Below are 15,739 nucleotides of genomic sequence, written 5' to 3' on the forward strand. Positions count from 1 at the left end.
TAAAGGAGGTTGCCATAGCCATCATGTTTACATCGGGGGCACCTAAAAGTTTTTGGGGAGAAACTATGCTCATGGCCTCTTATCTAATTAACAAAATACAAACTAAAATTCTTGATTTTGAAACTCCTCTTAATCATTTTTTGAAGGTTTATCCTCATACAAAAATATTTTCCTCAATTCCTTCAAAAAATTTTGGGTGTACAACATTTGTTCATATTCATAAAGAACATAAAACGAAGCTTGATCCTCATGCACTAAGTGTGTTTTTGTGGGATATCCGCCTACACAAAAGGGGTATAAGTATTATGATCCTATCTCTACGAAAAATTTGGTTAACATGGATGTAACCTTCTTTGAAAATCAACCCTACTTTACCAAAAACACTCTTCAAGCGAAGAGTGTGTTTAAGGAAGATTATTTTCGGAAATGTCTTTACCCTTGCCAACATTGGATGATAATGTAAATCTTAGTCTTTCACATTCTTCTATTTCGTATATGGGAGATTTGATTTAGTGTTGTAAATGAGATGTGTTTTGATTTAGTGGAGTAAATTAGGGGGATAGAATTAGTTGAGTTAATGTTTCTAATTTAGTTTTTTTTTTTTTTTTTTTTTTTTTTTCTGTTTTTAGGGTAGTGAGTATTTGCATAGCTGTATCTTTTCTTTTTTTTTAATTTTGCATGTACTCAAGAGTAGTCCTATATATATATATATATATATAATATATATATATATATATATATGTTGTAATCCTAAACCTTTTTTTTTATATCAGAAAAGAAATATATATTGATAATAGTAAAGTTCAAGAAAAGGATGAGAGGTGAGAGGTCCTTCCTACAAAATACAAAACCTAATCAAAGTAAGACTACACTCCACTATACAATGATAATTATGATGAAGACGTGCAAAATATCACAAGAAACCAAAATCAAACTGTCTCAAATGTTATCCACCCGTTTCGAATTACAAACTGATATTCAACTAAGTTGAATAACATTAAGCTGAATATCACAATTTTTTTCTCTAAACTTTCAGATATCACTAATGAACTTCAGAATTTTAGAGAAAATGTGTAAAGAAATTCCTCATCTGCATCAGAAGACTACAACATAGCTTAAGAAGGTGAACAAATTACTGCCTAACTATCTAAGAATCTTGACCAACTTAATCTTCTCTTTCTCTTTTTATAACATAATTCATTTCTGGTTATTTCATTTATGGAACTCTTTATCAACAATTAGTTAGGAGGCTGATTTACTCTTTGCAGACAAGACCAGACATTGCTTATGCTCTTAGTGTGTTTAGTCAGTTTATGCACAATCCAAAGGAGATTCATCTTCAAGCTGTCAACTAGATTCTACACTACCTTAAAGGTACTCTAGGTAAGGGAATTTTGTTCAAAAAAGGCTCTGAAATGAGGCAAGAGGTCTATACCAGTGTTGATTATGAAAGATCGATTATGGACAAAAGGTCTACAACAAAATATTGTGCCTTTCTTAAAGGAAACTCCTCTTGGAGGAGTAAGAAGCAAAATGTGGTGGCACAATCAAACTCGAAAGCAGAATTTAGAGCTATAGCATGCAGCATCTGTGAGTTGTTGTGTATGAAGATAATTCTTAGAGATCTCATAATTAAATGGGATAGTCCTATGAGGCTCTATTGTGATTATAAGTCAGCCTTTGTATTGCACATAATCACGTACAACACGACCGAACTAAACATGTTGAAATTGATAGACACTTCATAAAGGAAAAGTTGGAAAGTGTTTTGATTTGTACTCCCTATATTCCTGCAAGCAATCAACTAGTTGATGTTCTCACAAAGGGATTGGTTGGCTTAGTGTTTCATGCTATAGTAGGCAACCTAGGAATTGATAATATCTATTCACCAACTTGAGAGGGAGTGTTGAAAATCTCGGTATTTTCTATATAATGAAAACTAATTTGTGTACAGAGTGTATGTTTTGTACTTATTATGATAAAATCAAATCCCTCAATTATAGGGATTGAGAGATAAGAGTTTCCTAGTTGGATAGGATTCGTATCCTTATAGGGATTGATAGATAAGAGTTTCCTAGTTGGATAGAAGTTGTTAAACACGCGCACACACACACACACGCACACATACATATATATATATATATATATATATATATATATATTCCTAAGATGTACCGTTTTGAGATTGAGAAAGAATTCTATTAAACATTTTTTTGTTAAAAACTAGTTACCTAAAATTAGTGAGGCCAACACTCAGCTACCATACCCCATAATGGACAAAGTGGGCCCACTGAATTCAGATTTTCTTTATAAATTATACTACTTTGCTAAGAGTGCTGGAAATGGATTCTCTAGGAAAAAGAAGAAAGAAGATACTGTTTAGGAAGAACAGTAACAGAATATTTGTAAATAAATGCAGGTTATCCCCAAGTTGATTCCCACCGAGTCTGTGGCACTTGAGTAATCCATATGGATCATGTAACCATCCAGAAGCCATGTGATTAGTTAATCCTGAGTAGGCTCCAACCTGGGACCTCAGGTTCCTGAGCCATGGTTCCCAACTGCTTCAGTGGTTTTAACTTATGCAGCTGTAAATTATACTTTTACCAAATGCTGTATATCAATCCTTTCCAACCATAAAAACCATTGAAATACAAGGGAAATTAGAGAACAGTAGAAAAGTAGAATAATAAATTGGTCTAGCCAACGCATGATAGCTAAGGTAAGGCTTACTGGAGCTGATCCGGATAATGAGGATCAACCAAAGGAACACAAACTTCCTTGGCGCAGTTGAACAAACCCAACTTAAGTTCATATATAAATTCAGATTATCTTACCAGAACACTGCAAGAGAGCTGCAGAGCCAATGAAACTGAACTTCCTTGATGAAAAGCAGCAGGTAGAATTCGTGCACCAAACAAGTTCCAGAACATAAATGTAGCAGCAGAGAGTGCCATTACTCCGTAAGTGAAGTGCCCAGCCACCTGGTAGAACAAAGTCAATATTATTAAAAGGTTAATGTACATTCCAGTTATGTGGATAACACACCTAAAGGCGTTGACCAATCAAATGCAAAGTTGATACTGATGAGGTTATCAAGTGCAAAGTTGATACCGATGAGGCTAGAATCTGTTCCAGAGAAGAAGGCGAATGAGATCTTGTAGGTCAGAGTTCTTATCATACACTACACAAAGGCAGGAGTATATTCCTTAAGGCTCCATTTGGCACCTCAAAAGTAATCAATGGAAGAAAAGATAGGCTAGGGTTCTATATACACTTCTTTTCTAAGCAGATTCTTCAATTTTTGCACCTTTTCCAGGAACCAAAATACTGAAAAAAATTGTAGTATAAGATTTCCTAGAAACTAGATTTGTTTATCTGTTGGCTAGAGAATATGGTAAGGACGTTGAAGGTCTCTGTGGAGATGAAGACCTTCTTGGTTAGGTTGGAAGGCGAGCACAGAGGAAATTGGTGTTCGATCACAGAGCACAGCAGAGGCTCTGTTTATGTCTTAGGATTTGAAAAGGAAGAAGTCGGGTGGTTGATCGAACATTTAACGAAAGCCATCGAAATGAAGAGTCACTAGGGGTTCAACAGAAAGTTCAAGGGAAAATTTTGCGTCCATTTGTTGGAAGTTTGCTTCAACAACCACGGAAGGTTTATAAGGATTTCAGAGTTCACTACCAACAGAAAACCAATTTTTCTGGTTATTCCTAAGGGCGAGAAGGGCAGAGGATGGGAGATTCTAAAAAGTGCTTTGTCTTCAATGTCGGTGGTCCCCCCATCGAATGCATATGAAAAAGGAAGACATTACAGTGTGGAAAGGGTTACCCACAATCACGTGGGTCCTCTATACCAGTCTTTTGCAAACGTAGTTAGAGACGAAGGACCAAGGAGAGGCGGACTTGTTCCTGTTGGGAGATGAGCGCGAGCCGTGGTGTGTGAATGCAGTGCAGATAGCGTTAAATGGGTTGAGGTTGGCCGAGTTGTGGCGAGAAGCTTAAGGAAGAAAGGAGTGGCTACAATTGTGCCCTTCTCAGGCGGAAAAGGAGTTTTTTTTTGTAGAAACGATAGAGGAAGCTCTCTTTCTCCAGGATTTAAGGTTTATTAAGAATGAGGGAGGGAATTTAGTTCAGTTGAGAAGGTGGTCGCCAAAGGAAAATTCAAAAGTTGAGGGGAAGTTCAGAGGAGGTTGGATTGAGCTACGGGGTTTGCCATTTCATCTCTGGTCTGAGGTACATTTGAAGAAAATAGTGGAGCAGTGGGGGACGGTGACTAAAATTGATTGGCAAACATTGAAATTTTTTTATCTTAGCAAGGCGACGATAAGAATTGCAATGAAGGATCGGTCAGTTCTCCCAGCTTTGATTGAGGTGATAGATAGGGATTGGGTGTTCACTATTTTTATCGCAGTGATCGGAGATGAAGAGGTCAGGAAAGGCAGAGCAATGGTGAGTCGACCCGGGTGGTTCTTGAATCTCACTCGGGGACAGGTGGTGGAAGGCGGGAGGAGAGACTTAGATCAACGGCTGGAGGTGGTTTTCGTGTTGGGGAAGTTGGCAGAAAGAAGAAGGGAGAAGAAAGGAGGTCGGCTGATGTTCTTCCAGTGAGGACACATGCTAAGAGTGGTCAGGCTATGGAGAATAGTTGGTTCAGTTCAAATTCAAAAAAACTAAACTTTGGGCCTGTTGGGACAGAGATGACGGGCATAGCTACGACCGACGGGGACGAGGCCTTCTCAGAAAATCATAATGTTTAGATGAGAGGATCCACGAAAAAGCAAGTGAAGTTTGGTTCAAAGAAGCTGTGGAATACCCTATTTCCTCCAAGCTCCAATCGCTGACAAAGTTCTCAAAGTCACAGCGAGCCTCTTTTGCTCGAGAAGCCTTCGTCAGATAGCGAAGAACTTCCAAAGGAGGAGGATTTCAGGGAGGGAGCCCAGTGGGAACGAGGATTCAGTGCGAGTCTTATCTTCTTTTGCCGATCGCCAAGGATTCGATGTTTGGGGGAAGGAGCTTCGTCATCTAGAGACTCAGAGGTTGTGCGTGATCTACAAGTGCGCAAACCTTTCTTTGAAACATGGGGAATCAGCAGATCATCTTTTTCTTCATTGTTCCTTGACAATTGGGTTATGGCATAGGTTATTTCAGTTAGCTAAGATGGATTGGGTTCCCCCGAGGAGCATATCTGACATGATGTCCATCAAAGTTAAAGGCTTTGGTACTTCTAAGAGGGGGATTGTTTTGTAGCAAGCTACGAGCATCGCTCTAATTCGGGTTGTGTGGTGGGAAAGAAACAGGAGGATTTTCGAGGATTAAGCAAGGAATTCAGAGTTTCCTTAGGACTCTATTGTTTTCCTTGTTTCTCTTTGGGCTTTCTGTTCCAAGACATTTAAGGGGACTCCTCTTAATGTGATTCAACTTGATTGGTTAGCGGTGTGTACTCCATAAGGATTGGTCCTTATAGGGAGTTCATTTGTTTTCTGCTTTTTTTCATGTAATTTAGTTGTCTTTGGCGGGAGGATTTCTCATCCTTCTTCTTGTACTTCTTTTTCTATCTATATATCTTTGTGTCGTTTCCAATAAAAAAAAAAAAAAAGACAGAGAAGGACTCTTGGGCCGAGTAAGGTCCGATGTTCGTGGATCTTCAGTTATGTTCTTGCCTTCTAATCCAGAAACCAGAGGTAAAGGGCTTAACTTTTCGGGGATTTGTGGAATGTCGGTAGCGGAAAACTTGGAGGTAAACTCGTCCTCTCTTTCTTAATCACTCTTGTCTTCTTTTCCCACTTCTTCTAGGTTGGCAATTCCATTGTTGAGCCCTTCTGCTCCCGATCTCCCTATACCAATCATTCAGTCTCAATTTCCTATGGAAAATCAAGTATTTTCTGAAATTTTTTCCAAAAAAGACGATGTGGGTTCTTTATGTCAAAACTATGTTGGCAATCCTAACCATGTTGCGGTGGGGTCCCAGTCTGCTTGTTCAAACCAGTTGCCCGAGAGTTTCAATCCCATTAAGACTATGAAAAGAGAGAAAAGGGAGAATCCCTAATTATTGTTATTGAAAAACTGTGTAGAATACACATTGGACTTGGGTATATATATATATATATATATATATATACATGTTAGTGGGACCCGCAATACAATAAGGAAAGGAAAGGTAAATAACCTAAATAACTGTACACTATCTAACACTCCCCCTCAAGCTGGAGCATATATGTTATATGCACCAAGCTTGTTATAAATGTATTTAATTCTAAGACCTCTGAGAGATTTAGTAAAAATACCTGCTAGTTGATCATTTGAATTGACAAAACTAGTCGTCACACATCTTGATGCGATCTTCTCTCTAATGAAGTGACAGTCAACTTCAATGTGTTTGGTCCTTTCATGGAAGACTGGATTGAATGCAATATGCAAAGCGGCTTGGTTGTCACAAATGAGCTTCATCTGTTCATCCTTTCCAAATCTCAACTCCTGAAGAAGATGTTTCAGTCATATGAGTTCACATGTTGCCAGAGTCATAGCTCGATACTCGGCTTCAGCACTAGATCTGGCCACTACATCTTGTTTCTTACTCTTCCAGGATATTAGGTTACCTCCAATAAAAACACAATACCCGGAAGTGGAACGTCTATCTGTGGGTGAGCCAGCCCAATCTACATCTGTGTAACCAACAACCTGGGTATGACCTTTGTTCTTGTACAACACACCTTGGCCTGGTGTGCTTTTGATATATCGAAGAATGCGGATTACAGCATCCCAATGGCTATCACATGGTGACTGTAGGAATTGACTAACACTTACAAGAAAAGAAATGTCTGGACGAGTAATGGTGAGGTAGTTCAGTTTACCTACAAGTCGCCGATATCTCCCAGGATCTCCTAAAGGCTCCCCCTGTCCTGGTATAAGTTTGACATTTGGATCCATAGGAGTGTTTACCGGTTTACAGTCTAACATACCAGTTTCTTCCAAGATGTCTAAAGCATACTTCCTTTGGGAAAGAACCACACCGGAACTAGATTGAGCTATCTCAATCCCTAAGAAATACTTGAGTTTCCCCAAGTCTTTAGTCTGAAAGTGGGTGAAAAGGTGTTACTTTAGTTTCTGAATACCATTATGATCACTGCCTGTAATGACGCTGTCGTCCACATAAACTACCAGATAAATACACTGCCCCGAAGAGTTATGATGATAGAAAACGGAATGGTCTGCTGTATTGCGAAACATGCCAAACTCCTGAACAACAAAACTAAAACGGCTAAACCATGCTCGAGGAGATTGTTTCAAGCCGTATAGAGAACGGCGTAACCTGCACACTAAACTAGACTCCCCCTGAGCAACAAAACCAGGTGGTTGCTCTATATAAACTTCCTCAGCAAGATCCCCATAAAGGAAAGCATTTTTAATATCTAACTGATAAAGAGGCCAAGAACGCATAGCAGCCATGGAGAGCAATAGACGAACAAAAGTTATCTTGGCAACAGGAGAGAAAGTGTCACCATAATCAAAACCATAAACCTGAGTATAGCCTTTAGCAACTAAGCGGGCCTTAAGGCGATCAACCTGACCATCAGGGCCAACCTTAACTGTGTACACCCAACGACAACCAACTGTAGATTTACCAGAGGGTAAAACAACAAGATCCCAAGTGTCATTGGAGTGTAAAGCAGTCATTTCATCTACTATTGCCTATCGCCAGCCTGGATGGGAAAGAGCCTCAGGGGTGCTCTTGGGAAGAGAAACAGAAGATATAGCAGAAACAAATGCAAAATAGGGTGAAGATAATCGATGGTAACTCAAAAAATTGTAAATGGGATGAGGATTACGAGTAGATCGATTACCTTTCCGAAGAGCAATGGGTAAGTCAGCAGAAGGAGGCAGAGCCGAGGCAGGAAAAGCCGAAGGGATAGGAAGTGAGTCAGCAGGTACCTCGGCCAAAGAAGGAGGAACAGCGACACGATGACGGCGATGATAAACCTGAAGTGGGCGAGAAGGCACTGCATCAGGTGGGAAGATAATGGGAAGGGGTAAGACTTCAGAAACAGGAAGAGACTCAGAGGTAGAGAAGAACAGTGAGTCCTCAAAGAAAGTGACATCAGCGGAGAGAAAGTAGCGATGAGTCTCAGAGGAATAACAACGATAACCCTTTCGAAGTCTGGAATATCCCAAGAAGATGCATTTTGTGGCTCTGGTAGAAAGTTGATCCTAAGATTCTGCTTCATCTTCGGGCCTACAAAACATGCTTTAAATTTTGGAATTAGGCGAAAGGGCTATACACGAATGATATCCAACGTCTTTATAAGATGGCTTCTTCTATTGTAATCTCAGATAACAAAACATGGATTTATCTACTTATATTGGTCAGATTGTCTCTCTTAAGGAGGAATTCTTGACCATGATGCCTCTTACTACTGATGTTGGGGATCAACGAATACAGATTGACAAGTTCTTCATGGTTCTTACGCTTATTAGCCTCCGTCCAGATCTCGACACCGTCCGCGATCAGATTCTTGGCAGTTCCTCCGTTCCATCCTTGGATATCATTCATGTATAGCCCTTTCGCCTGATTCTAAAATTTAAAGCATGTTTTGTAGGCCCGAAGATGAAGCAGAATCTTAAGATCAACTGATTGCTATAACACACTACATAACTGTGCATCTATCTTCCTCCAGTGTACTCTGTCAATCTCAGGGATATCCGCCTCCTGCGTAACAAGGTGATCCTCATAACCTTGACCCATAAACCAAAGCTCCACAAAGGCAGACCAGGACAAATAATTTTCACTACCAACCAATTTCTCCGAAGTAATCATAGGGGATCCAGATATGATAGAGGAAAAAGTGGAACTTTTAGTAACCATATCCACTTATCTGGAGAACGAAATATGTTTGGATCGAAGAGAGCCCTAATACGGCTTCAGATCGCAGCTGAAAGAAGAAAAACCGAGGATTCACGGCTGTGAGAGACCAAATAGTAAAGAAAAACAAATGTGGCACTACTGGAAGGGTAGAAGAACACTTCCTAAGACACATGCAGGGCTCGGGGTGGAGAGGAAGTCACTGGAGGTCATCGGAAAGGCTGTTTAGAGGGCCGACGGAGACAAAAAACCCAAAAAAATGCACTTTCAGGGCTCGGATGACACAAGCACAGATGGAGGATGGCTAGACGGCGTCAGGCGAGGCTGGAGGTGGAAGCGCGTGGCCGGAAAGTGCTCCACGCACCCTCAGGCGCCGGCGTGTGAGATTCAGAAGAAACGCGCGTGGCCAGCGCATGGCTGAGATTCTCCCTCCGATGCTTTGAGAAAACTTGAAGATCTCCTCCTGGCGCACCTGATGGTATGATCGATGTCAAAAAAGGGCTTCGCCAGAAAAGTCGTCGGCGATGAGGGTTTTCCGACGACGGTGAGGGTTTTCTGACAGCGATACGGTTGATCAGAAAACTTTAGGAGATGGGAAGGGTGATAGGAATGAAACACGGCCACTGAAAGATTTCCTAGAATGAATTCACGGATAAATCGGAAATAATTAGGGTTTTTTTCTCTCTAGGCTCTGATACCATGTGAAAAGAGAGAGAAGGGAGAATCACTAATTATTGTTATTGAAAAACTGTGTAGAATATACATTGGACTTGGGTATATATATATACATGTTAGTGGGACCCACAATACAATAAGGAAAGGAAAGGTAAATAACCTAAATAACTGTACACTATCTAACAAAGACTAAACCCGTTTTGCCCAGTGAGGTATCCAACCGGGTTACAGGTAGCCAGGGTGATGCTGGGGTCTCCCCATCAGGCAAGTTCCAAATTGAAGGCCTGTCTCCTAGGAAAATGGCTAAAGTGTGTGAGGTTTTATGCTCTCTGGATATTAAGGTATATTCCAGAAGGAAGAACAAACGCTCTACAGGTTTGTGAGGCCTATTGGAATTGGTTGGGGGTTTAGGGTCTGTGTTTTTCCATGAAAATAATTAGTTGGAATACCAGAGGTTTCGGATCAAGGAAAAAAAGAAGGGTGGTTAAAGATTTTCTGAGGTTAGAGAATCTGGATGTAGTGATGATCCAGGAAACAAAAAAGGTGGAGTGTGACAAAAGGTTTGTGGATGGTATCTGGTCGGTCAGAAATAAGCTGCTCTCCCGACGTGCGGGGCTTCAGGTGAGATTTTGATTATTTGGGACTCTTAACAAATTGCGCAGTGAGGAGGTGGTAATAGGATCCTTTTCGGTCTCAATCAAGTTTGCTTTGGATGGTTGTGGACCTCTTTGGCTGTTCGCAGTTTATGGCCCTAACGACCCCTTACTTAGGAAGGATTTTTGGGTAGAGTTGTTAGACATTTTTGGTCTATCTTTTCCGTTATGGTGTGTGGGCGGTGATTTTAATGTAATAAAGAGAAGCTCAGAAAAATTAGGAGGATCTAGTCTAACTTCAAGCATGAAGGACTTTGATGGTTTTATAAGAGAATGTGAATTGCTTGATCCACCTTTACGGAACGCACCATTCACTTGGTTAAACATGCAAGAGTCTCCCATGTGTAAAAGATCGGACCAATTTCTTTACTCAAATGAGTGGGAGCATCACTTTCCTCAAAGCCTTTAAGAAGCTCTTCCTAGAAGGACATCGAATCATTAGCCGATAGTTTTGGAAACCAACTTGTTCAAGTGGGGCCCAACTCCTTTTAGGTTTGAGAATATGTGGCTGCAACATCCTACTTTCAAGGAGTGCTTTAAAAGTTGGTGGAGAGGTTTTCAAGGAACTGGGGGGGAAGGTCACAAGTTCATGAGGAAATTACAATTTGTTAAGGCCAATTTGAAAGAGTGGAACAAAGTTCCTTTTGGAGTGCTAAACGAAAGGAAAAAAAACATCCTGAATGAAATAGCTAACTTTGATGCCATTGAGCAAGGAGGGGGTCTCACTTCTGAACTTTTAGTTCAAAGAGCTTTAAGAAAAGGAGAGCTAGAGGAATTAATTTTGAGGGAAAAAATTCATTGAAGACAAAAAGCTAGGGTGAAATGGGTTAAGGAAGGAGATTGTAACTCAAAGTTTTTTCATAAAGTGGCTAATGGTAGGCGAAATAGGAAAGTTATCAAGGGGTTGGAGAATGAAAGAGGAATAGTGTTGAATAATTCAAAGAGCATCACAGAGGAGATTTTACATTACTTTGAAAAGCTCTACTCGGGTCCTACTGGAGAGTGTTGGAGAGTTGAAGGTTTGGATCGATCCCCTATATCTGAAGAGAATGCGTTTAGGTTGGATTCCCCTTTTACTGAAGAAGAGATTTATAAGGCCATTTTTCAATTGGATAGGGATAAGCCATCGGGTCTTGATGGTTTTACCATTGCAGTGTTTCAAGATTGTTAGGATGTGATCAAGGAGGATTTAGTGAGAGTATTTGCAGAGTTTCACAGTAGCGGGATTATCAATCAAAGCACTAATGCCTCCTTCATAGTTCTGTTGCCCAAAAAAAGCATGACAAAGAAAATCTCAGACTTTAGACCTATTAGCTTTTTTTGATCAGAAACGAAGAGAAATATATTAATAGAAGGAAAGATACATGAGAAAGAAAGAAAAAAGAAACAAAAGAAACCACAAGAAGGATGAGAGGTCCTTCCTACACAATCTGAACAACATAAAAACCCCCAACAATAGCTAAAAACAAAGAGAAACCCCCAAACTCAAACTTTTGAAGCGCAAACCTCACTCCAGTTGAGTTGTAACACATTTAAAGGAACTCCTCTAAAAGCTATAGAACAAGAAGCCCAAAGAGAGGAATAGAACAAAATCAAATCCCATAACGTCTCTTCCGATCTCCCCTTATCCTCAAAAATCCTATTGTTTCGCTCTTGCCACACTATCCAAACCAAAGTGAGGCAAGCAACTTGCCAAAGAGTCTTGCCTCTTAAGGAGTTCCCCAAGCCTTTAAAAGCAATAACCAACATGTCCACAAAGCTCCTTGGAGGGACCCAAACCAGCCCAACTAGCTTGAACAGCTTGTTCCAGAGTCCAATGGTAATAGGACAATGAAGAAAAAGGTGATCAATCGTCTCCCCATTTCCTTTGCAAAGAATGCACCAATGAGGACAGAGGGACTTGTAAGGTCTTCTCAACTGCAACTTGTCATTGGTGTTCACCTTCCCATGAGCTACTAACCAAGCAAGGGCCTTAACCTTTGAAGGGACTTTTGAACTCCACAAAAACTTGGCCGGAAGGAACAAAATAGGATTAGAGACTTTTGACAAGGCCAAGAAAAAAGATTTCACTGAAAACAGGCCTGATGAAGACAAAGACCACGCTCTATAATCAGCCAAAGAAGGAGAGAAACGCACTGAACTGAGGGAGGACATTAATCTCTGAAGGAGATCAATTTCTGAGTCGGTAAGATTGCAGCGAAAATTTAAATTCCAAGCCAATGGAAAGGAATTGCCAAGGACATTTGAAACAGTGAGGTTTTTCACAGAAATAACTCTATAAAGATCAGCAAATTGCGAGCACAAAGATTGGTTACCCCACCAAAGATCTTCCCAAAAGCGAATTCTCTCCCCATTGCCCACCACTAGACGAACAAAAGGGGAAAATTCCTGGAAAACTTGAACAATAGCCTTCCAAGGACATCTGTGTGACCATCTAACCACCATGTTGGCGTCCCATCCATTAGGATGTGTCCCATATATACTCACTATAACCTTATGCCAAAGACCACTCCTTTCTCTAGGGAACCTCCAAAGCCATTTCCCTAAGAGAGCAATATTTCTCAAAGAAATCTTCCCAAAACCCAAACCTCCCAACTCCTTTGGTCTGCTAACAACCTCCCATCTGACAAGATGATCTTTCTTCCCTTCCCCTGCCCCAGACCACAGAAAATTCCTTTGCATCTTCTCAATCTTTGAAGCAATTGAAGCTGGGATTTTAAATAGGGAGAGGAAGTAACTAGGGATGTGAGACAAACACGACTGAATTAAAGTAATCCTCCCTCCCAAAGACAAATAGGCCTTTTTCCAACCATCCAACCTTCTCGAAATTCTCTCAACCACTGGGTCCCAAAAGCCTATTGTCTTTGGGTTCCCTCCCAAAGGAAGACCTAAATAAGATAAAGGCCACTCAGACACTTTGCAATCAAAAACCGAAGCCAGACAAGACAATAGCTCCTGCCTAGTGTTAATACCAACCATGGTGCTTTTCTCTAAATTGATTTTTAAACCAGAAACCTGCCCGAAAACCAAAAGGATAATCTTGAGGTTTTGAAGATGATCCAAAGAGGCTTTAGAGAAAAAGATAGTGTCATCTGCAAACTGTAACAAAGACACTCTTGTCTTATCCCTCCCCACAGAAAAACCCTCAGTAATCCCAGTTTCCTCTGCTCTAAACAACAATCTACTTAGAACATCTGCCACTAAAGTAAAAAGGAAAGGAGAGAGAGGGTCTCCTTGTCTCAAACCTCTAGAAGCCTTAACCCAACCCTTTGCATTCCCATTAACTAGGATTGCAAAACTAGAAGAAGACAAACAGCCCCTTATCCATGATCTCCATTTCTGGCTGAACCCCTTCCTTTGAAGCACATGATCTAAGAAGCCCCAATCCACATGATCATAGGCCTTCTCAAAATCGATTTTGAAAACAATTGCTTCCTCCCCTGACCTTCTTTTCTCATCCACCACTTCATTGGCTATCAACACAGCATCTAGAATGTGTCTCCCTTCAACAAAGGCTCCTTGAGAACCAGATATTGTCTCATGAAGAACTTTGCGTAAACGCCCTGATAAGACCTTAGCAATTATCTTATACAAACTTGTAACCAAGCTAATCGGTCTATAATCTGAGATTTTAAAAGTTTGACTTCTCTTAGGCACCAAAGCAATGAAGGTCGCATTTGTACTTTGGTTTATTACCCCATTGGTGTGGAACTCAATAAACACCCTCATAAGATCCTCTTTTATCACATCCCAACACTCTTGATAAACTGCAATAGTAAAACCATCAGGACCAGGGGCCTTTTCCTTATTTAATTGGAAAACTGCCATGCGAACCTCCTCTTCAGTAAAAGGCCTATCCAGCCAAACTCCACTCTCTCTAGAAATAGGGACCCAGTCTATTCCTTCAATCCTCCAAGACTCACCTACCGGTTTGGAATAAAGATTCCCAAAGAAATTAACAATCTCCTCAGAAATAACCTCAATGTTGTTCAAAGTCTCCCCCCTCTCAGAAATCAGAGACTTAATGAACTTCCTACTTCTCCTTCCTGTGGCCACTCTATGAAAGAATTTAGAGTTACAATCCCCTTCTTTAATCCACTTAACCCTAGATTTTTGTCTCCATTGAACCTCTTCCTTTAATAACACATCCTCTAACTCCCTTCTTCTTAAGGTCCTTTCTAACACCAGATCAAGATTCAAATTCCCTTCTTGTTCAATTAGATCAATTCTACCTAAGTCCGTCAGAATGAGCTTTTTTCTCTCTTTTAAATCACCAAAGGCCATTATATTCCACTCTTTCAACTTTGACTTAACGAACTTTAATTTCCTCATAAACTTGTGACCTTCCCACCCTTCACCCGTACATTCTTGCCACCAAACTCTAAACTTCTCCTTAAACTCTGGATGGAGCAACCACATATTCTCAAACCTAAAAGGAGTCGGACCCCACTTTAAAGGATTTGTTTCCAAACAAATAGGGCTATGGTCAGAGGTCCATCTAGGAAGCGCCTCTTGAAAACTTTGAGAGAAAAAGGTATCCCACTCAGAAGAAAACAAGAACCTATCCAATCTCTTACAAATAGGATCAACTTGCATATTTGACCATGTAAAAGCCGCATTCCTTAGAGGGGGGTCAAGCAAGCCACTCTCCCTTATAAACTCATCAAAACACCTCATGTTGAAAGTTAATCTAGTCCCACCCAATTTCTCAGATATCCTCCTAATAACATTAAAATCCCCTCCTATACACCACCTTGGGGATGTTAGACCATATAGGTCTTGAAGCTCCAACCAAAAGTCCTTCCTCCACAACGGATTAATCGGGCCATACACTGAAGTTAACCAAAAAGGTCCTTCCTCACCAGAGTTAAACTTCACAGTTACAGAAAAGGATCCTAACACCTTCTCTGTACACTCAAACTTACTAGAATCCCACAAAATCACAATTCCCCCTGAGGCCCCACAGGCTGGAAGAGCAGCCCACTCCAAACTCTTGCCTTTCCAAACACTGCTCATAAACCTCCTGTCCCAAGTTTCCCTCTTTGTTTCCTGAAGCATCACAATATCTGGATTGTGAGTACTTAAAAACCTTCTGACAGTCCTCCTTTTCTTCTTAGATCCTAATCCTCTCGTATTCCAGCTTAAAATCTTCATATAAACCAAAGATAACCCAGTACAACCAGCATTCAAACCTAATCCTCTCCTCGGTTTCCAGAAGCATTTCTCCTTTTCCTTCTGGAATAAACCTTGTCCGCAAGAGAAATACTCTGGTTTTCTTCTTCCGCATCTTTTCCATTTTCTCTGACTATTCTGATCCTCAAACTCTCCAAAACCGACTGAACCTTGACCATATTTCCAGGCGTGAGTCCCTCAACCTGAAAACCTTCCAAAGGGAGAATGGGAGGTTTTGGGTTTGGGGACGGAGCCTTCCCTGAGACACAAAGCTTCTCTGGGCTACTTAGAGCATCCTTAGATAAAGGACAGTCTTCAGAATTTCGGTTAGAGGTTTCTAGAGGAAACTCCACTCCTTCAGAACGGGACACGCCAACATG

At 40.7% G+C, this 15,739-nt stretch overlaps 1 protein-coding gene across 2 annotated transcripts in view; it reads right to left on the bottom strand.

Moving 5' to 3' along the window:
• Positions 1 to 15,739, bottom strand: part of LOC117925843 (copper-transporting ATPase PAA1, chloroplastic) — a 64,531-nt gene that overhangs the window by 25,043 nt on the left and 23,749 nt on the right. For both annotated transcript variants that reach the window (XM_034844952.1, XM_034844951.1), the window contains exon 9: positions 2,838 to 2,984. In XM_034844952.1, the coding sequence (XP_034700843.1) occupies positions 2,838 to 2,984 (147 nt within the window). The remainder of the gene's footprint in view (positions 1 to 2,837; positions 2,985 to 15,739) is intronic.

This window comes from Vitis riparia, chromosome 12, assembly GCF_004353265.1.
Source record: "Vitis riparia cultivar Riparia Gloire de Montpellier isolate 1030 chromosome 12, EGFV_Vit.rip_1.0, whole genome shotgun sequence".
NCBI lineage: Eukaryota > Viridiplantae > Streptophyta > Magnoliopsida > Vitales > Vitaceae > Vitis > Vitis riparia.